The sequence below is a fragment of the Lissotriton helveticus genome, chromosome 12 (assembly GCF_964261635.1).
Source record: "Lissotriton helveticus chromosome 12, aLisHel1.1, whole genome shotgun sequence".
In the NCBI taxonomy this organism is placed as follows: Eukaryota; Metazoa; Chordata; class Amphibia; order Caudata; family Salamandridae; genus Lissotriton; species Lissotriton helveticus.
In genome coordinates this window covers 838,238-861,376 of record NC_136073.1, presented here as the reverse complement: position 1 = coordinate 861,376, position 23,139 = coordinate 838,238, and the positions used below count along the sequence as shown (strand labels likewise).

Below are 23,139 nucleotides of genomic sequence, written 5' to 3'. Positions count from 1 at the left end.
TCAGGCATCCACAAGCATCAGGCATCCACAAGCAACAGACATCCACAAGCAACAGACATCCACAAGCATCAGACATCCACAAGCATCAGACATCCACAAGCATCAGGCATCAGGCATCCACAAGCAACAGACATCCACAAGCAACAGACATCCACAAGCAACAGACATCCACAAGCGTCAGACATCCACAAGCGTCAGGCATCCACAAGCGTCAGACATCCAAAGGCATCAGGCATCCACAAGCAACAGGCATACACAAGCATCAGGCATCCAGAAGCATCAGACATCCACAAGCAACAGACATCAATAATAATAATAATAATAAAACCATTTTTAAAGCGCCTGGTTACACCTATGACGGTGTGTCCCCGCGCTGAAATGCTACTACTCCCAGATGAAGCTGAAACCAGGTCAAACTAAAATCCTAGAATGTACCAGGCTACTATTTACTTGGGAAAGAGATACGTTTTTTAATTTTTTAAAATTTTTTTAAAGCATCCAGAAGCATCAGACATCCACAAGCAACAGACATCCACAAGCAACAGACATCCAGAAGCATCAGGCATCCAGAATCATCAGACATCCACAAGCATCAGGCATCCACAAGCATCAGGCATCCACAAGCAACAGACATCCACAAGCATCAGACATCCAGAAGCATCAGGCATCCACAAGCAACAGACATCCACAAGCAACAGACATCCACAAGCATCAGACATCCACAAGCATCACGCATCAGACATCCACAAGCATCAGACATCCACAAGCATCACCCATCAGACATCCACAAGCGTCAGGCATCCAAAAAGGGTCTGGCATGCACAAGCTTCAGGCATCCACAAGCGTCAGACATCCACAAACTTTAGGCATCAGACATCCACAAGCGTCAGCCATCCACAAGCGTCAGTCATCCACAAGCATCAGACATAACAGCTCTTCTGCCGGGCCTTCCTTCCCTGTCCATTCTCGTCTCTGAGCCCACAGCAGAAGGCGTGCAGTGTGTTTTATTTATTTTACTGTCCATTTCAAACTGACTTTGTTGGTCAAAAAAGGATAAACGTCTAACTCGCCCGACTGGATTCAGACCCCAGATACTTCTTGTTGCACGCAGAAATATGTGGTGTAGTTAACTTGCTGAGGTGCCTTCACTTCATGGCTGGATAGAAAAAAAACTGTAAGGAGGCAGTCAAAACAATGAGCACACTGGTAGTCCGGCTTCTCAGCACTCACTGTGCCCGCCCGCTCAGAAAGCACAAAACCGTCAGATAAGATGCTTTGCCTATGTGCAGGAACTAAGACCTGAACTCAGGTTTTGTGCCTTTGAAGCCAGAGGCCACATGTCCGCCTCCTTTTGTTTGGTTACAGTGATTAACATCTGCGAATTCATTTATATTAGTAGCATAACACAGGTGCTCGAGGGGACGCATTGAAACGTTGAATCAAAATTAAAATTGCACACAGTAAATTCCTCGAATATGGGATGTTTACTGTCGCCCTCTATCTATCTATCTATCTATCTATCTATCTATCTATCTATCTATCGCCCTCACTCTATCACCCTCACTCTCTCTATCTATCGCCCTCACTCTATCTATTGGCCTCACTCTATCTATCGCCCTCACTCTATCAACTATCTATCTACCTCCCTCACTCTATCTTTCTATCTATATATCGCCCCTACTCAATCTATCTATCGTCCTTTATCTATCTATCGCCCTCACTCTATCTATCGCCCTCACTCTATCTATCGCCCTCACTCTATCTATCGCCCTCACTCTATCTATCACCCTCACTCTATCGCACTCACTCTAGCTATCTATCTATCGATCACCCTCACTCTATCTATCTGTCTATCTATCTATCGCCCTCACTCTATCTATCTATCTATCTATCGTCCTCACTCTATCTATCTATCTATCGCACTCATTCTATCTATCTATCGCCCTCCCTCTATCTATCTATCGCACTCACTCTGTCAATCTATCGCATCACCAGAGCATCACTCAGCCCCACCACAGCATCACCACTCAGGGGCACCACAACATCACTATGCGCTACCAAAGCATCACTGAACGCCAAAGCATCACTCGTCGCCACCACATCACTCAGTGCCACCACAGCATCAATCTGTGCAACCATTCAACAACTGGTTCAAATATGTCCTCTCAATGTTTCAAGCTTTATTACAAATGTCACAAAAAGATGTTAATATTTTTCTTAAGAGGTATATGGTAGGCTTCAGGGAGGTCCAGCTTCCGTTTTTAGGTAGATGTTTCTCAAAGTTTTCCAGTTTCAGGGTCAATATGTAACTGTTTTTGTTTTGGATCAAAATAATCTTGTGGAGAAAGTTCTTTGGACGGAGTATCTTTGTCCCTTTGTTTATATTCAGAGGGTTTAAGAGGAGTTCCATGCTTTTTGGGCTCTGCACTCTTAGGTGCGGGATGTTTCGACTCCGAAGCTTTAACTTTCCATGGTTTGGGATCCGAAGGTTTCTCTTGAGGTTGTTTCGGCTCCGAAGCTTTCTGTTTAGCCGGTGTTGGTTTAGCTGGTGTTGGTTCCAAAGCTTTTAGTTTGGCTGGTGTCGGCTCTGAAACCTTGTTTTTATGTAGTTTCGGCCCCGATTCTTATGGTGCGAAAGATGTCTTCGGTGCCGGCAGCACAGAGTCAGGCTTGGTCTTCGGTTTCCGTGCCGAAGATGTGGGTTCGGCACCTAAGGGGGGGTCGGCTCGATCCCGAGCCGGAAGACTTGTACTTATGTTTCATAGCTGAGCCCAAGGGCGGGGCTTCTGAAATGTTATCACAGTGTCGACCTGAGCCTGAGGGCGAAGGTGTAACTGGAATATTTGGTGTTTTTGTGGGCAGTTGGGGCTAGTTACTCACTGTTCGTTGAGCTGGAGTGATGTTCGAGTCCTCTTCCATGTTGGTTTCGTCAGCTTCAGACACCGAAATGTGTTCTTCTTCTTCTTCGGTACCTGGTTGGAATTCAGACTCTTCTCCGTAGATGTATGGCACCTGACTAGTGTTGAGTCTCATCTTGTGACGTCTAGCCCGACAGTCACAAATCTTTTTCTTCGATCGGAATGATCGACAGGCCTCGCAGTTGATTTCTTCGTGCTGCGGGTATAGGCAGAGGTTACAGACCTCATGCAAGTCCGTGTGCGGGAACTTAGCACCACACCCGGGGCATTGTTTAAATGGAGTCCGTTCCATGGACTGCTGGCGTGGTCGGCACGGGTAGGCCTCACGGGCCGCTCTGATCGAAATTGTTGGATTTTACGATGTGCATCGAAAGGGAAACCGCGATCGAAAACAGTACCGTAGAGTGGTAAGGATTATGCGTGGAAAAGGTTTGAAGACGGTCCTAAACCGGAGCACCGCAATACACATCCAAACCTGATGGCGGAAGAAAACAATCTGGGGATGGAGTCGATGCCCATGTGCACTATTACCGGAAGGAGTGGTCACCAACCTTGTGACTACAAAGACTTCTTTCAAGAAAAACAAAGTGCAAACATCCGAGCCCAACACCAGATGGCGATCAATGCTAAAGCATATGATCTACAGCTCATATGCCTTGAACGGCATAGTTACACAAAGGATGTGAATCTAACAGGTTCAACCACAAAACTCCACTCACTCTCTACTGGAGGAAAACGGGCAACGCCTCCGCCTGCTAATGAACTGCAAACAGTATCACTTGGAGAACTCCAGCCACTGTAACTGGAGCACAACACCACTCACTGTGTGAAATCACATACAGCCCCAAGCACCCAGAGGAGAACTTCATGCCATGAAATAAGGAGAGTGGGGCAACTGCACACACGGCCACCTAGTGAACACAGCATGCACTGCAACTGTGTACGACGACTCTTGGTGGAGAATTGCACACACTGCCACCTGGTGAACACAGCATGTGCTGCAACTGTGTATGCTGTCTCCTTCTGGAGACCTGCACACTTTGCACCTGGTGAACGCAGCATGCGCTGCAACTGTGTACGACGACTCCTGGTGGAGAACTGCACACACTGCCACCTGGTGAACACAGCATGCACTGCAACTGTGTACGACGGCTCCTGGTGGAGAACTGCACACACTGTCATCTGGTGAACACAGCATGCACTGCAACTGTGTACGCTGTTTCCTAGTGGAGAACTGCACACACTGCACCTGGTGAACACAGAATGCGCCGCAACTGTGTACGACGACTCCTGGTGGAGAACTGCACACGCTGCCACCTGGTGAACACAGCATGCGCTGCAACTGTGTACGACGACTCCTGGTGGAGAACTGCACATCCTGCACAAAGAGGGAAAACCAGAACGTGTTGCAATGCTAGACTCTGAATATGCAGTCAACCAACTCTTCAACCTCCAAGGAACACAAGAAGCATCATTGCGGATGTAAACCTTTATTTGCATATTTTACTTCCTCTTGCCAGGCCTTTTCAAGTAATATTTAAAATATTATATTCCTAAAACATGAGGATTCTGATTCGAACAAGAAAACAAATTGTCACAAAGCAGTTTCAAAAACTCATAGCGCTTAATGATCACACAGATCATGATGGATGTATGATATGAACATGTGGGTGCAATGAAGGGGAGACTGTGTGCGACGCCTCATGAAGATGGCCACATGTTCAGGGTATCATCCAACATGTGAAACCTGCACGTGGTTGAGGGTCAGTAGCATGGGCCACACATTGAGTACCACGCAGTGGTGCTTTAACTGGTAATCTTCTGCTCGCCGTATAGCTCCGCACTGTGTTTACATGGCAGAGTATAGAGTCGCCCAGTTCAGCCCTGTGTAACTGGTGGTATCACGGTTTTCAGCTGGTTCGTCTCGGGTTTCAGTGGTAGTTTTTGGGATGTTTGCTTGTGCAGTTCGAATTTCATTGGTGGGTTTTGGGACTTCAGCTGGTGCTATTCTTGTTCCACTGGAGGGAATGGAGACTTCACCTGACGTGTATCTTGTTTCCTCCTTCAGGCTTTTCTTGGTTCTAGTGCTGCTGAGGTTGTGCGGTTGGCTCTAAGACAGTTTACAGGTAAGTGTTCAGGATTTGGGGTACTTGAGTGGGACACACTATAGTGGTGCAGAGGGAAGGCTGGGCCAGAGGACGGGTGGCCCTCAGCAGGCAGATGGCTTGGTGTTGGATGGAACATTCAGTCCTTTGCTCTGAAGGAAAGCCTCCTGCTTCGGGTCACGCCCCAGGAAATTGCGCAGCATGTCTGCCGCATCCAAGGAACCCCCTGGTTTCAGGATGCAGGTCCTGTAATCGGCACCAACCTAGAAATCAGAGGAACACATGAGCGTCTGTGAAACAGAGCAGTAATACGCTGATAGTGCTGGTTACAACAATTCATTAAAAATGAAACCATGAAAAGAACATCAAAAATTGCTGATGGCAAACATGACACACAGCATGTGACTACAGAACATTCATATCACAAAACGATGTCTCGCTCTTGGCTTGCAGACATATTGCCTTTATAAATGCTTTTTGTTGATGCTAAGCAGCATTGGCAAAAAGAAGAAAAAATGTAATGGCATCTATGCACGTGTCATCATTCAGAGCACATGTATGTGTCATGACGCTACTTCAGCCTAAGTTCATGATGAACACAATCAATGTGTGCGTCACTCCAGGGCTGGCATTTTCCTTTACCATCTGAAGATGGCAGCTGGGAGCGTGGCATTACTCATAGAAAAGTGCCCAGGAGATCAGAACTGCACTCACACAGCTTCAACACAGGCTGCCAGAGCAGTACAAGTGCTTCAAAACGCAGTGTGTTTTGGTTTTAACGGAAAAGCAAATATTTGTTTCACTCAGGTTTTATTGGTTATAATCGTTCTTAACTGAAATCAGAAACCCTAGTCGTGGAACAATACTGACATTTGCCACTTACGCTACCTGCACACACAGTAACTTGCGTCACGTCTAGCTCAAAAGACCAATTTACCAAGGTTTTTCAAACAAAAAGGAGCTCCTAGAGAAACACATTGCAGATGGGCGCTATGGGGGTCTGTTGTGTCCACTGATCACCACGACTTGGTAAAACGGGAATAAATGAACCCCTGAAACACTCGCTGAATACAGAACCAACAGGGAGTCATGCCATCAGTGATGTCAGGGATGACGTCATACTTCGGTACCCAAACATTTCATTGGGAGCGGCTTGTGTGATGTCATACGCGGTGTAAGGGTTGGAACTCTGGGGTTTGTCAGGTTTGAGCCAAAACTATAACTCAGTTTCTAACTGGTTTAGCCGGTTGAAAAAAATGGTGTACTGTAGAGTGCTCTAAAGAGCTCAAGGTCTGTTCTGTGCCACAGAGAAGCATGGAAAAAATAGGTATTCAGTATACACCCAGCACTGCCTTGCCGCTTCCTATGCTGTACTCACACCCAGCACTGCCTTGCCGCTTCCTATGCTGTACTCACACCCAGCACTGCCTTGCCGCTTCCTATGCTGTACTCACACCCAGCACTGCCTTGCCGCTTCCTATGCTGTACTCACACCCAGCACTGCCTTGCCGCTTCCCATGCTGTACTCACACCCAGCACTGCCTTGCCGCGTCCTATGCTGTACTCACACCCAGCACTGCCTTGCCGCGTCCTATGCTGTACTCACACCCAGCACTGCCTTGCCGCTTCCCATGCTGTACTCACACCCAGCACTGCCTTGCCGCGTCCTATGCTGTACTCACACCCAGCACTGCCTTGCCGCGTCCTATGCTGTACTCACACCCAGCACTGCCTTGCCGCTTCCTATGCTGTACTCACACCCAGCACTGCCTTGCCGCTTCCTATGCTGTACTCACACCCAGCACTGCCTTGCCGCGTCCTATGCTGTACTCACACCCAGCACTGCCTTGCCGCGTCCTATGCTGTACTCACACCCAGCACTGCCTTACTGCTTCCCATGTTGTACTCACACCCAGGACTACATTACCTACACCCATGCTACGCTGGCACGCAAGACTGATTTACTTGTTTTCGTGTTGTAGCCACGCGTGGTGCTACCTTCTCTTGGCCTTCCTTTGCAGTGCTCACACCCAACACTCTCTTGCATCGTCATACATTGCTCACGCTCAGCACTACGTACCTTGCTGTTCATGATGCCCTCCTGCTTGAACCGAGTGTAAAACATGTCCATGGAATACACTTCACTCCAGAGGTAGCCATAATACTGTGCGTCGTAGCCTCCTGCCAGATGGCCAAAAGTGGCTGGCATGTTGGTACCTGTAAAGAAGAGAGAGTGGGATGTGAGGCCAAACTGGGTAAGCTTGTTGGCTCAATTGTGTATGCAGTACAAGGAAGGAGTATGTGTCAGCTGGTCCACATATCAATCACTGAAGTTACTGCTCTCCTCAGTCTTTTTACAAGTCTTGCCACCCATGGCCTTCATGTTCAGAGCACAGGCAGAAAGGGATGTCCTCCCACACCTGGGTTACTGAGTAAAGGAGCTACTAGACGTTGCTGCACAACTACGGCAGCAAGTCACAGAGGACATTATAACAGGCCAAGATTACCCACTGCTTACCAGTTACCAGGTACAAAGCAGATGGACTTCAAGGCACTACTAACCTTAACCGGCCTTCTCTGTTAAAGACCCCAAGGTCCATGGCCTTCTCTGTAGCAACACCAGTCTGTGGAACATATCTCAACCAGAGAGATAGAGGAGCCACTGGCTGTTCAAAAAAAGACCAACGACCTAGTTGTCTAGCAAAAGCTCCTCGTGCCAGACATCGCATGTCTCAGTTTAATAAAAATCCACCACCATCCTTTGCTTGAGGCTAAACCAACGCCAGCAAGTGGTACAAATCACATCATCAGCATCTTAGGACTCGGAAAATACCATTATTACACCTGATCTAAAATACAACCTATGGTAGTGTAAGACTCCCAGGCACCACAAGCCCCACCACCAGCATCGCCAGCTCAATAAATGTCTTACCTGGTGATGCTGGAATGCCCAGGACCTCCTGGCAGATGCGGGCGTACTCCTCTGCGGGATCAACATTAGTCTGTGTGTGCAGCACCTGGTCCACTGTTGAGAGCACGATCTGCCGCAGGTTGAAGAGTCCTGCCCCATTGAGAGTGGGTGAAAGAAAAGCCATTGGTGGGAGCAGTCTGGCACAAGTGAAAGACATCAGAACCAAGGAGGAGGACAGACGGGCCAAGAGATGCCATGAAAGGGGTGCGGTTTCCTGCTGCAGGTCAAAGACACCTGCTCCACACGTCGCGAGGGGGAAGGAAAAGGGCAAGAGATGGGAGAAAGAGATCAATAGACGCTATTAATGAAGTGCCGTCTAACAGTGGTTAGACAAAGCCTCAGAACGGTGGAGGAGATACAGAGCAGCAACCATGGCATCAATGGGTGCAATGCGCCAGAGGTTAAAGAGGCCTACTCCATGGTGGGAGAGAGGCTGAGGCTAGAGCTGCCCCTGTAGGGGTGCAATCTGACAGATCAGAGAGAGACCTTCTTCATCGTGGAGGAGAGAATGAGGCAAGAGATGCCTCTAGAGAGGTGCGATCTGACACAGAGGAGAGAAACCGTCTCCACGGTGGAGGAGAGAATGAGGCAAGAGATGCCTCTCTAGGAGTGCAGTCTGACACGGATCAGAGAGACTGTCTACGGGGCAGGATAGAATGAGGCAAGAGATGCCGCTAGAGGGGTGAAATATGACCTGGTTAGAGGGTTTAATCAAAAGGTTGATTGCCATTGGAGGGCTGGACAGATGGGGAGAGATGGCTGTCGTGAGTGGGAGGGTCTATGTGGTAGGCTATAGTAATGACTCGGGTTGGTCTGCACAGAAGAGCAGTATTAGTGGGACAGATTTTGTGAGGTTAGAAACAGGGTACCTGTGTTGGCGAGCCGAGATGTAATCACTTTGCTTAGTAGGTCCTCAGGGATGGCGGCACCAGTCTTGTAGTGTTTTGACATTTTCTGCAGAGGCTCCTTCTCCCAAACCCAGTTTTCAAGCATCTGAGATGGGGCTTCCACAAAATCTCGTTCCACGTGTGTGCCACTAAACATGGCAAAGTCAGTCTGGGGAGGGAGGTAAACACAGTTAATGCATAGACTCTAGGACACAAGGTTATAGGAAACACCACTACAAGGATGCAGGAAGAAAGTAGAGAAAGCAACTCCCACAGACAGTGTTACAGCACCGGCGTCAAAGCAAGTGGCGCCAAACGGTTTACTGCACAGACATCCGAGAAGAGAGGAGGGAGTGGGACGGACCATATCAATGCACAGACCTTTAGGTAGTTGAATTACTAGCATGGAAGGTTAATGCACAAACCAGAGGAAATAGTATTACTGCAGAGACAAATAATCAATGTAGAAGAAGGACATTCTGACGTGTAACGGACCCAATGGGACAGAGAAGTTTAATGTAAAGACCCTCGGTGGCGGCACTGCCAGTCCATTTTACAAAACCAAACCATTGGCAAAAAACAACTGGAAGAAGTTGAAATTACTTGCTTGAAAGGAAAAAGGATAAATTGCATCCCTGTAACCCTAGTTCTCTTCCAGTGGAATCCTCATCACAAGCATTGAAGAGTCCCAGCTACGTGCGGGGATCCCAGAGCACTTCTTAGTAGGTAGTTATAGTTAAGACCTTGTTTCCATGGGAAAAGCGTTTTCTGAATTGCCTATATCTTTGGGCCATTTAACAAATCTTCTCGAAATATTTCCAAAATAGGGACATGGTAATTCTTATTGTGCATGGGAAGTTTCGGGGCAATCCAGTAAACGGGGGCAATGAAAAAGGAGGGGGGTAAAAAAAGTGGTTTTCCCGTGTTGATTTCCAGAGAGATTTTAGACACGACTGCAGCCCGAGCCGCTGAACACAATTACACCACATTTGGCAGAAAGGCAGCTCTTGGACCAGAAAGCACCTTTTTGTTAATTGGTGTAAATCTGTTCAGTAGTTTTTGACTTATTAAAAACTGTATAGTTAATGTCTGTAACTCACTCACTCTTCGTAAAGATGTAATGGCAATGAGGAAGGCGCCTTGAAGGTGATGTGTTTGAGTTCCGCTTTGTGCATTGGTTCAAGTGGTTTTGTCATGTGTTGTGTGACACTGTATTCAGACTCCACATGGGGACTGGGGCTGTTCTAGGTGGAGCAATTTGTTTGGATCCTTCTAGGAATCTTTTCAAGACGGGTTTTTTGAAGAAACTTGTGCATATTTCTCCCATTGTGTACGCCTCGATGGCAGCAAAGTGTACTTTTATGCTTGAGCAGTTGACGTGGCTGTCTAAGAGGTGTTAGATATAGGATTACCATTTCCTGTGATGTGATAGTTCATTTAATTGTTGGCTGTGCACCAAGGGGTGTAACGTTTCCATTTGGCTGCGTAGCATCTTCTTGTTGTTTGCTTTCTTGCCTCTTCTAGAATTTCCATTGTTCGCTGAGGCAGGTTGAGGTGACCAAATTCTACCTATTCAGGTGCCAAGCCGCTAGGTGTAGCGTCGTTGGTTCCGGACGAAAGATTTGGCCTTGTTGCACTGTCAACATGTCCTTGTCTGATCTTATCCTTATTAATTGTCACTTGGACATTTCTAGCAATGTCGAGTACCATATCTGTCTCGGCCATTGAGGAACAATGAGAATTAGGTTTGATCCTGGTTGCTTTGCTTTTTCTATTACTCTTTGGATTATGGGTATTGGAAAAAAAGCGTATGCAAATGTCCCTGACCAATTTAGTGACAGGGCATTCCCTTTTGACAGGTGGTGAGGAAACCTCGAAGCAAAGGACCAACATTTCTTGTTCTCTACGGTTGCAAACAGGTCTATCACTGGTGTTCCCCATATTTTGAAGATGTATTGTACAGTCTTGTCCTTCAATTCCCACTTGTGGGAGCAGCTGTTCTGTCTGCTCCGGTCTGCTGTTGTGTTGTATACTCCTGGTAGGTGTATTGTTTGCAGATTGATACCTTGAGGTATTGCCCAATACCAGATCTCTTGTACTAATTTGCTTAGCGGAAATGATCTTGTACCTCCTTGTTTGTTGAGGTAGAACATTGTGGTGGTGTTGTCCGTTTGAATCTAGACAGTTCTCTTTTGAATGTGTTTCGGGAACGCCTTCAATGCTAGGAAAACTTTTTTTATTTCCAAGTAATTGACGAGTTTTAAGGAATCTTGTTTGTTCCATTGGCCTCTTACTTTCAGTTTTTTGAAGTGTGCTCCCCATCCATTGAGGGATGCGCCTGTTATCGTCACAGAAGGAGTTGGGTAGAGGTCTCCCCTGTGCTATGTTGTTGGATGCCCACCATTGTGTTTCTGCTTGAAGCTTGTGCGTAACAACCACTAGCTCCTCCCAATGGCTTGGAACCAGTTGCTGGTGAGCCATTGTTGGAAAGGGCGCTATATAGACGGCATGAGGGATGAGCGGGATGTATGATGCCATCATGCGCATGTGTTTAATGACTCTGCCCACTGTTCGAGATTGACCCTTCTGGTAGAGGGCGGTTTCCTGTTTGATAGCTTGTATCCTGTTTTGCGGTGGGTATGCACATGCATTACTTGATTTTAGTCTTGCACCTAGGAAAATCTTTTCTTTTTCTTGTATTGTTGGGGATCTGTTGTGATTTATGGAGAATCCTAGCTCTTGCAGCGTGTGGATTCATGTCTGAACGTGGCTGAGACATCTTTGCTTTGTGCTTGCCTTTATGAGCCAGTCCTCAAGGTAGGGGTAGACGTACGTTCCCTCCATTCTAAGGTAGGCTGCGGCTGCAGTTAGGCACTTGGTAAAAACACATGGTGCCAACTTTATCCCGAATGGTTGTACCTTGAACTGGTAGTGTGTTCCGTTGTGCAGAAGCATAAGATATTTCCAGTGTTTTTTTTGTTCATCGGTATGTGCAAATAGGCGTCTTTGAGGTCTGTTGTTGCCACGTAATCCCCTTTTTGAAGTTGTGGGATTATTTCTTGTAGAGTAGTCATTTTGAAGTGTGTCAAAATGAATTTATTTATGAACCCTAGGTCTAGGATTGATTTTAGTGATAAATCCTGTTTTGGAACTAGGAAATACAGTGAGTAATTTCCTTTGAAGAGTTCTTCTCTTGGAACCAATTCAATTGCTTTTTTTAAGAAGGTCTTTGATTTCTGCATTTAACTGTTAGAGTTCTGATTTGAGGAACTACTTCTTCCTTGGTGGGTTTGCAGGTGGTGTTTTTGTTAGTTCTATGCAATATCCGTATTTTACCAAATTTAAAATCCATTTATCTGTGGTGATTTTTCTCCAGTGAGGCTGGTATTGTGCAATCCGTCCTCCCACTGGTGTTGTGTGTGGGTCCTTGTCTGTGACAGAGTCAATTAGAGCAATTTCCCCTTCCTTTCTCTTGAGGTCTGGCCTCTGTCTCTACCTCAAAAGGGCTGCTTGGGCTGTTGCTGCCACCCTTGATATCCTGTTTGCTGGCTTGTTTGCTGGCCACTTCCCTGGCCTTGTTGTTGGTATGACATTTGCAGACCCTGTGCGAATGTTCCTCTTCCTGTGGATTTTCTTTTGTTAAACCCACCTCTTTTGAACGTTCCTCTTTGCTGTAGAGCTCCCATTACTCTTGCAGTCTCAGTATCCTTTTTAGGTCTCGGCTATAACGCGCTGAAAAGCGCGTTCTCGCCAGAGAACTATTGTCGGCGTCTCAGCAGTCTGAGAACACCGGAGTGAGACAAGACCTGGCCGCGCGCAGCGTTTCACCATAGGATAACGTTGTGCGCGCGGCCAGGTCTTGTCTCTACAGCATCGCATGCAGAGCGGATCGCGTCGCGCGCCTCTCTGGAATGCAGGGGGAGTCTGCAGAGAGGCGTGCGGCGCTGATAATCAGCCATGCTTTTTTTTCCGTGCCGTCTCTAAGACTAGCTGCGACATTTCACTCAAAGCATGAGCGCTGCAAATCGAGGAGTACCTTCCACTGCCCTTTACACAGGCCGCGCTTATTACTTAACTCGCACCCTTTCAGCCACAATAATGAAATCATATAAAGCACATGCATATATAATTTGTCTATTCCGCACTCCCCACGGCAACAGTCCGAAGATACAGGCCGGTTTTCTTTGTAGAATATTTAAATACGAGCTACATTCAAGCGGCAAAATATCGACTAGAGTTCCATTACACAGGCAACCACCAGATGGCATTAATATGTACACAACGTGAATTTGTCCCTAGCTCCCTATACCTAGTTATCGTTAAGAAGCCTTTTTACCTGCAGGGAGTCTTGTTATGGGTGCGTTGCGGTCTTTATAAGGGAAGCCATTTCATAACCAAAATCGCTAATGAAGTATCATATCATATCGACCCCAAAACCTTCAACTTGGAAACATTTCTAATTTATAGAGCTCTGGGCTCAAGCTTTTCTACGTTGAACACTGTTTTGAAAGTTGTATTATCAGAGAACCAATTTGTCAATCTCTTCAAGATTATCATTTCATAAATCACTGTCTCGTCAAGTGCTTGCCCTTTTGTATGCCATATCAATTCATTTTGTTGGGAGATACGAATAGTCTTAAAGCTGGTGGTTAGCATGTTTGCGTATATCTTTCAAGGTTGTCTACTGCAGGGGAGGAGGGATCTGTTCAGTGTCTCAACCAGAATCCACACCTGGCTGAGGCTTGTAGGTTTACGTATCAGACGTGGAATGCTAGTTCACAGGTAGTTTAATGTTGGTGTCTGAATAGTTCACATGGATTCTCATTATTAAAGATCAGTATGAATCGAACTCTGCTTCATTAGAGCTTACTTCACTGTATGTAAGTTAAGATCGCACTAATTTCCCTGTAGACCTAACCACAGCCTTCCTTTTACTAAATTCTGTTTCAGATTATGAATCAGAGCGGTGGGATTAGAAAATTATTTGTGTCAGAATGGTGAAGGGCCGGCACCCCACAGGCTTGCACCTGCGGTACAAGGCCATAGTCGTTTCCCCCTGTGGGCTCACACTGTTAACAGTTCCCTTGCTTCCACAAAGAAGTGTATGAACTGAAACATCTCTGTTGTTTGTGCATTAACTATCTACTGGCCGGTCTGTCCACTTGTTTCTTTTGCTGTTATCTTTCCCTTTTTTTGCTTCCTGGACAACAATAAGATGAAAAGCTCTTACTTTAAAAAACCTTTAAAAGTTCATGTCATTTCTTTATGGTGATGTGCTTTGAACAGAGGGACACGGGTCGTATATTTAAAAACGATTGCACCAAAAACTACCAGACAAGTGCACACACAGACACCACCACTGCCATACACACACGGATACCACCACTGCCATACACACACAGATACCACCAATGCCATGCGCACACAGACACCACCACTGCCATACACACACGGACACCACCACTGCCATACACACACGGACACCACCACTGCCATGCACACACAGACACCCCCCACTCCCATGCACACACGGACACCACCACTGCCATGCACACACAGACGCCACCACTGCCGTACACACACTGACACCACCACTGCCGTGCACACACAGACACCACCACTGCCATGCACACACGGACACCACCACTGCCATGCACACACGGACACCACCACTCCCATGCACACACGGACACCACCACTCCCATGCACACACAGACACCATCACTCCCATGCACACACAGACACCACCACTCCCATGCACACACGGACACCACCACTGCCATGCACACACGGACACCACCACTGCCATGCACACACGGACACCACCACTGCCATGCACACACGGACACCACCACTCCCATGCACACACGGACACCACCACTCCCATGCACACACGGACACCACCACTCCCATGCACACACGGACACCACCACTCCCATGCACACACGGACACCACCACTCCCATGCACACACGGACACCACCACTGCCATGCACACACGGACACCACCCGTGCTTAATTTGTAAAAAAAAAAGTGCCAGGGCTTTCATTTGTAAAAAATTAAGTGAAAGGGCACTCGTCAGGAGGCTACTGTAGTTTGCCATACACATTACGGGACTTTGAGCTATTGGCATTGTAAATGACAATGACTTTTATTTATGTTTTGGCGTTCATTTACAATGCTATTAGCTCTAACTTTTGCAATGCCGAGACCGTTGCATTGTAAATGCTTATTAATTTGTTGGAGTGGTTCGTCCACCTCCTTTCCAAACAGTGCCTTCCCTGCGAAAGGTCTGTTAATGATGGAGGTTTAAACCTCCTGCTTAGATCCAGAAATTCTTAGCCAGGCATGTCTTCTCAAGGTTGTACCTGCACACATTTGTCTGGTGCTTCCAGTGCAGATTAAAGGCATGTGTTAGCAATGTTTCTGCCTTCTTGGACAATAGATTTACCTCTCTTTTTGTCCTCCTCAGGGAGTTTGTTGATGAGTTCTTCGATCTCACCCCATTGCTGCTGTCCGTATGTGGAAAAGTAAATTTTGCCATGTTATATGTGCCTACGTGTTCCCCATCCTATGTTATATGTGCATGATTAGATATGCATATATCCCCCTATGATCGATTAAAGACGCAATTATAGTTGTGTCCAACTCTAGTATGCCAGTTTCCAGTTCTCGTGAAAGCAACAAGTATTAGGTCTATGTTGCCACGTTTACAGTGTGCACGATTATTCATTGAATTGTCCCTGTTTCTAGGCCTCAAAAGGGCCCGGACGCCAGATTCAAGCTCCAGTCTTCTGAACCCGCTCCGAGGAGCGATGCAGCCCCCACCTGCATCCCTGACCCTTCACTTACTTTCTGCCGCACGGTGCCCGGCCCGGCCTGGCTCTGCCTGCCTGTCTGCCAAGAGTATGTTATGCTTCTAGTTATCAGTCCAGCCTCTCGTCTTTGCATTCTTAAGCTACTGAACCGCATCAACAGTTCCAGCCATGGTCTAGTCTTTCTGTCTCCATGTAAGAGAAATACTGTATTAATATTCGTAGAATATTCCTAGCACACGCATAACACAAAGAATAAATGCATGCACCAGTCTTAGTGTCAAGTAGCCTCTGCCCTGATAGCTTTTAGTTTCTATCAACATGTACTCCAAACACAAGATACCAGATATGCCATAGGTACATGTCGTCCTGACACCGTAGACTTTAGTCTCCTCTTCTAGTGCAGAAGTCATAGCCCCCAGTTCTCCCTGGTAACACGTCATTGTCCGTTTGCGCGCACCACTAGGTTAAAGGTCCCAGCTGCTCTCAGGCAGCCCCCTCCATGTTTCCGCCCACTCATGACATTTCTGTGACGTTTCATACCACATGTCTATGTATACGCCCTGTACACGCCTTCTTGTTACACCCATCTTGTCCTTATCTTTCGCGACTGCTACGAGTTACGCCTACTGCTACGCCTACTGTATTGAATGTAATGTAATTGTTTTAGTATATATATACTGTGTACTGTTACTGAAAGCCCCCCCATGCCATTCCCATTCCCTGGCAGCTGCCATCCATTCTATTTCCGTGCAGGCTATCCCGTTCCTGTCCCTTCCCTTATGCCTGATTAAAGCCTGATAGACTCAGATACCTCGAATCCTGTCTCTTATTTATTGAGCTATCTGTTTTATTCACTGTATTCAAAAATAGTACCGGTAATTAATTATTTATTTACCACACGTATCTGTTTAGTACGAAGAGCCACTGTGTCGCTGCCTCCTTCTCCATCTTCCTGCCCACCATGTCCATTTGTTTGCTTTCATTTTCTGGTGGTGGCCCACTGTTAGAGATGGCATTTGCCCTTCTCCTGGCTGTGGCATTGATGGTGGAGTCAGGTACAGTGTTTCACAGTATATATGTTGGGTCCCTGGAGGAGGCTTTGTACTTCTTCTCGACCCTGGGTGTAATTCCTTACCTTGGGGCTGGTTTTTTAAAGTCCTCCTTGCCTTGATCTAAAATGCTTGGCAGCATTGGCAAGTGTTGAGTCCCCTTATTGGCTGGGGCTAATGTTTCCAGAAGGAAATATTTGTCGCCTTTTTCCTCTTCGAGGGGATCTCCGAAGGTGTTTGCTGCCCTTTTAACCAGTCAGTTGTAGAAGTGATATCATCTGATGGTGATGCCTTTGAGGGATAGCAGCACATTTCCTCTTCTGGGCTTTCGGTGTCTGTAGGAAGCTGGCTCTGTATAAACAGTCCAGTGGAACCCCAAAGGTAGGCAGAGGTTAAAGTTAGATAGAACCTCATTCTCGATTTGTGGTAGAGTGGTCGATCAGTGAGGCTTTATCAGAGTTTAGTATAGCAAATGAATCCACACACGCAGATTGAACTTCCGAACAATTGGTTTGTATAAAAATATTATTTTAGTTATTTTATTTCCTAGAACCAAGCAAGCCTGGCACAGGCAAGTGAAATACTTTGCAGTAATATAACAGTGTTACATTGCAGTTGTATATATACTTTGGTTTGGTTACAGTAGAATTACTGGTAATGCAATGCTTGAAATATTGTACATATACTTTGTAATGACTTTTCAATAGGATGTCAAGATTACTTTACAGATTACTTTTCTTACAGTGTAGTATACCTGGATACTACACTAGGACATTTCCTGTAAACAGGTAAGTAAAAGTGTTTTGGTTATCTAGTTACAGTTTTAAAGGGTTTCATAGATTTTCCAACTCCACACTTAGAAACTTTTCACAAAAAACAGTCAATGTTATCCTATGGAGGAAAATAGGGTTATCGGTTCATGGGTAAGTATTCGGTTGTGGGAGTTGGTATTCTGGGGGTAGACTCAGGGGTCCCCCAGGGTCAGTGATGCACTCTTGTTGCACCCTCAGAGGCACTAGGGCAGCCGGGTGCAGAGTGCTGCACACCAATGTTATCCAAAGGGGGATAGGGGGCCTCTGGTTGGTGGCTGCTGGTGAGCACGCCAAAAGGTTGTGGTAGTAAAGCTCCTGGACTTAAACTCAGGGCAAATGGGGGTTTAGGTCAGCACAAAAGATGCACCCTGAGCGGCACTGGGGTGGCCGGGTGCAAAGTGCTGTTTTGGAGTCGGCATCCTGTAGCTTTCAATGGGGAGTCTCTGGTTTGCAAATACACTGCAGGCTCGGGGACGAAGGTCTTCTGGGTGCCACCACCACTTGAAGAGGTAAGTTGGGATGCTGAGGGTTGGTTAGGAACCGTGGGTTGGGCCACCCAAGGCCGTGGAGCGTCGGGTGCAGGGGTGCCTTTTAGGGTCGGATCTTCTTACCAGCTCCTGGTCGCGGTTGGGGCAGCCTTCCGGATTTAGGCTGCAGGCGTTGGCTGGAGGCTTGAAGCAGGTCAGGGATCACTAGATCTCGGGTCTGGATCGCCGGGGAGACCTCCTCGTAGTGTTGGGCCTGTCGAACTCGGGCGGTAGGCCTTGGGTTCTTAGTGGTGCAGACTTGTGGATTTGGCCGGAGTGGAGTCTGTTGGTCAACAAATCTGGTGTTCAAGGGAGACAGAGTCTTTTCTTTTGAAGGCAGGGCAGGTTCTTGGGGTTCTTGAGGCTAGTGGCTGCAGGACACATCGGAGTTTCGCTTCTGCAGGTTTGAGGTGGGGACAGGCCGGTAGGGCTGGGTCCAAGTCAGTGGACGTACTCCCCTACTTAGCTTCGGCACGGCTGTTCGGTTCTTCTTCTTTTCTTGTAGTCGTTTCTTGTTTCAGGGCTGCCCCCTAAATACTGAACTAAGGGGCTGGTTTAGGGGTCTCGGAGTCAGTAGCCAATGGGCTACTGCCCTTAGTGGGGGACTAAACCCTTGGTGTGCTCACCCTGCAAAGGATTCGGCATGTTACACTCTCAGAATCCAGAGTAGGTCACTGGGGATTTTAAAGGCTTCTAGAACTCTCCACAGATTGTCCCTCGGAACAAGGTCAAAAGCCGCTCTCAGGTCTATAAATGCTATGCAAAGATGGTCATTTTTCAGAGTGACAAATTTCCAGGACAACATCTTGGAACGAAGGACCTGCCTGGGGGAACTGACCTTGCTCTGAAAGCCCGCCTGTGTGTCTTCAAGGATGTTGTTGTCATATATCCAATGTTGCAATCTCGCCAATATCTGCCTACAGAATATTTTCTAGCTGTTATTTATTAATCTTATGGGCCTATAATTGGCAGGTCCATCCCTACTTCCCTTTTTGTATAGCGGAACTGTAGTCGCCCCCTTACAAGTACAGGAAATTGCCTCCCCCCTCATGAAAGCATTACTTGGGGTGTTTAAATAGGGCACCCATACTCCTGGCTGCGATAAATACAGGTCGCCAAGGATGCCATACAACCCTGAGGCCTTTCTTTCTTAATAAGACTAAGGCAGTTTCATCCATAATGAAACCAGTGAACTCCTGTGCTTCTTAGCCAATGTCAGTCTCCAGCGTGCCATTTAAGCTTAAAGCTTCTACTGTAGGATGCCTGGCCTGCTCCGAATTGTGAACATTTTCCTGCATCCACTCTTTATAGAGACTACTAAAATTTTCTACCCGCCTTTCTTGTGGTACCACAGCCTCAAGATGGTAATCAATAGAACGGGAACCCTCCACCACCAATTTCCAGAAGGCCTTGATATCACCATTCTGGATTATGTCTGTTAGTTGTGCCCCTTGGTCTGATTCCCACCTTATTTTTCCTTCTCTCAGTTTTATTTTAGAATGCTTTCTTGCCAAAGCAATTTCGAGCCGAATGCCCCTTTTTACAACTCCCACTAAAATGTTTTTTGCCAGATGGCACTTTTTACAGAGCAAAGGTAGCAGTGGTTTATAAATAAGTCCCTTCGCTCTTTTTTCATAAAAAAAAGTGTTTCAGTGGTCCATTAGCTGACAGTGGAGGGACAAAAAGTTGATCCTAGTCACTGCGGGGGATTCGATCTGCCTTAGATTTTATACAAACAGCTCGTATAGTTGAGTCTGGACCCCAGTGTCATATACGAAAACCAACCACTTAATAACCACTTAATATTCCTGTTATTATTTGATGTTACAATTAGCGCTTTGTTTTTAATATAGATTCAATGCTTATGACTGTAGATGAGAATTCCCTGGAAGAGAAGTTACTTATCTGTAGCAATATGTTTGAGGCATATGAGCTGTAGATCATATGCTGCGCATAGATCGCCATCTAGTGTTGGGTTAGGATGTTTGCACTTTGTTTTTCTTTGAAGAAGTCTTTCCAGTCACAAGGTACAGTGACTCCTCCTTTCGGTGATAGTGCGCATGGGCATCAACTCCATTGTTAGATTGTTTTCCCGCAGAGGGTTAGTCAGACCCCCCAGGATATAGCGGCATGGATTAGCAGATTTAGCGGCATAAAAATGGAAATTTAGCGGCACAAATATGGAAATTTAGCGGTAATTTTGCGGCATTTTATTTCGCTCAATCAGAACTAAGCTTCTAAGTCTTTCATCTTGCATTGTTCTCTATAGGACGTGGACCAAGTGCAACCTCAGATTAATACAGTGAATCCCTTTATGGCAGAGTTATGCAACCTCAGATTACTACAATGAATCCCTTTATGACAGAGTTATTGGCTCTTGAGATAGCCAGGCAAGGAACACCTATGCCGCTGAACTTGAATCTACAGAATTGCTCAATTACAGTCTTCCTGTCTCCACTCACCTCTTCATCATTTTGTGTATGTTTGAATATTTTATGTTTTGTATTAAAGGCTGGGGATGGATCCTATTTTGTGTATAAAGTCAACTCTGTGATATCATTTCAGTATTGAGCCATAAAGCCTTCCTCGCCTGAAAATGGCTGCTACATATCATTAGATGGTACGTTTTCCTTAAAATAAAAAATAAAAGTTTCCTTCAGTGTGTTGGTGACGCACACATTGGTCACACTTCTGACTGATGCTGTTTGCTGAACTGAAGACAAGTGGCAGCACACTGAACTGTGCAAGGTCGCCTAGAAGTTTTAAAGCCTGCAGATTTCTACTCTTTAAGTTGACCAGAGTTTGTTAATCAATCTGTATACTGTTTGTGACTGCACTGAAACAGACCTGTGGTAGCTAGTGGCCATAAAACTGAGCACAACTGGCCTTTATGATGATAGTCCACTGAACCTGAACCTCGAGCAGAGCCTGCAAATATCAGTCAGTCTGACTGAGCATGTCTGGATTTCGCGGGCACTTTTGATAAAAATCGCGGCATTTTTACAAAAGTGCCGATTTCGCGGGTACTTTTGTAAAAATCGCGGCATTTTATCAAAAGTGCCGATTTCGCGGCAAACCGCGAAATCGCAAAATCCAGGAGGGTCTGGTTAGTAAGAGTAGTAAAAAGAGATGTGCATGAAAGCATGTATCTAAGTGAGATGTTACTGCAACAGATAAAGGTACCCGTGAAGGCAGGTGGGCACCTGTGAATCTACAGCTCTACATGCCAAGAACAGATGCTTACTGGGTAAGTAGCATTTTTCTTATTTCAGCTGGAGGCTATTCTAGATTCCATGGTGAGCGTGTAATTAATGGTTGAACATTGAACAATCCGTGTTTACTTGAATACAGATTTTGGTCCGTCAATGATAAATAATAGGCTGACTCCATACAACGCACGATAAGGCAAACCTGAAGCGCACACTACACACAACGCCGATGCCGTTGAGTTACACCTTTACAATGCGAGGGTTAGCACTTCTCTTCAGTGCAGTGCTGGGATGGGAGCATGGGTATTCTAGAATATTCTCAAGCAGCACATATATATTTTAACAGGTAAAAGTAAAGTTTTCCTTTTGCAGCATGAATGCATTCCTTACCCTGTCACACTAAAGCACAAAAGATGGGTGGTATCGGGTGCTTTAAAAATAAAAAAAATTGTAACACTCTTGTCTGTTGGTTTGTAAGAATATTAGCATAGAGGGTTACAGTGAAAAGTGTGAACCAGGGAACAAGCTGCTACCTTACAGATGCCTGCAAGTGAGACATTAAATATAAAAGGTAAAGATGCCTCTCTCGTTGAGGTGGAACATGCTCTTGGACGAGTGAATAATGTTTTGTTTGCATTATCTAGGTTCAATTTGTCAATTCGTAATTGCACTTGCGGTGCTTTGAATGGCCTCTGCACAGAGAGCAGTAAACGTTCATGTGTCTGTGAGTCAACCAATATCGCCCATACTCCCTGCCATGCTTTGCCCACCTCTTCTAGACTCATCTCTGCCTCTTTTGAACATTCTTCAGCATTGCGCAAGAGCATGGGTCTCCTTGCAACTATAACAAGCACTTTATGGTCCTTTGCTATTTGATATCAGTTTAACATGCAGCCCCAGTTGTAGTTATTATCCACGCTCCAGGGCAGGAGCGAGCATGGCCACACGTGGATGGGGGGAGCTATGCAGCTCCCTCCTGCAGCCCGTCATGCTGAGCATGGGCTTCCAAGCACTCTATGGTGTCAGAGCCCATTTCGTGCATGCACGGCCTGTCATTACCTGGGAGCACAGCTGGTGCATCACATGGCCGAACTCATGGAAATAAGTCTCCACCTCGTCGTGCTGAAGAAGGGAAGGCGCATCCGGTGTTGGTTTGGTGAAGTTGGCGACCATGGCAGCTACTGACATTTGTCTTGTGCCGTCTGGCAACAAGCACCCTGGCTGCAGGCCGAAGCAGGCGGCGTGTCCATATTTTCCTTCCCTGCACAAAAGAACGACAGAGGAGTTCAATGGGGCTACGTTACGTCTGACAGACATGCAAGAACATATTTCATCATTACCTCCATCTGGTCTTCCAGAATCTAAAGTGCCTGAGGTCCTAAACTCTTACTTTTCATTCCTCTCTCACCTCTGGGCTACAGTCCTTCCCTTAAAAAGCTTCTCATGTTTTCATCATAACCAGCAATGAACCGCATATCATCTGCCCCTTGTTCTTAAACTGCAATAGGTTTGTTGAGCCCAGAAATCTTAATGTTTGCTACTAGCAAAATTGAATGGAGTGCGACACTCTCCAACTCCGAACAAGGAACAATAGGAACAGGTCCAACATCCCTAAAAGAATCCCGAAGGGCAGGCCACTCAGTTGCAATGAGACAGACAAAGTTTTTAGTGTTTCACAGCGCAAAGCAGGAGTTCAAGAGTTTTGGGAATATAATGTATGCCAGACCCGAATTAAGGGGCTGGTGATGTTATCAGCAGACTGGAAAGTAGATACACAGACTGTTCTTATGTCAGGGTCTGAAACTCTTCAGAAGTACTGTACCATGACTGACACTTACCATCA

At 46.4% G+C, this 23,139-nt stretch overlaps 1 protein-coding gene across 2 annotated transcripts in view; it reads right to left on the bottom strand.

Annotated features, from left to right (window-relative positions):
- Window positions 1–4,392: 4,392 nt before the first annotated feature.
- The window catches only part of THOP1 (thimet oligopeptidase 1), a 73,783-nt gene continuing 55,036 nt past the window's right edge, over window positions 4,393–23,139 (bottom strand). For both annotated transcript variants that reach the window (XM_078670723.1, XM_078670722.1), the window contains exons 9-13: window positions 22,356–22,557; window positions 8,864–9,050; window positions 7,956–8,084; window positions 7,104–7,240; window positions 4,393–5,286 (exon numbers count right to left, since the gene is read on the bottom strand). In XM_078670723.1, the coding sequence (XP_078526849.1) occupies window positions 5,128–5,286; window positions 7,104–7,240; window positions 7,956–8,084; window positions 8,864–9,050; window positions 22,356–22,557 (814 nt within the window). In that variant the 3' untranslated portion in view covers window positions 4,393–5,127. The remainder of the gene's footprint in view (window positions 5,287–7,103; window positions 7,241–7,955; window positions 8,085–8,863; window positions 9,051–22,355; window positions 22,558–23,139) is intronic.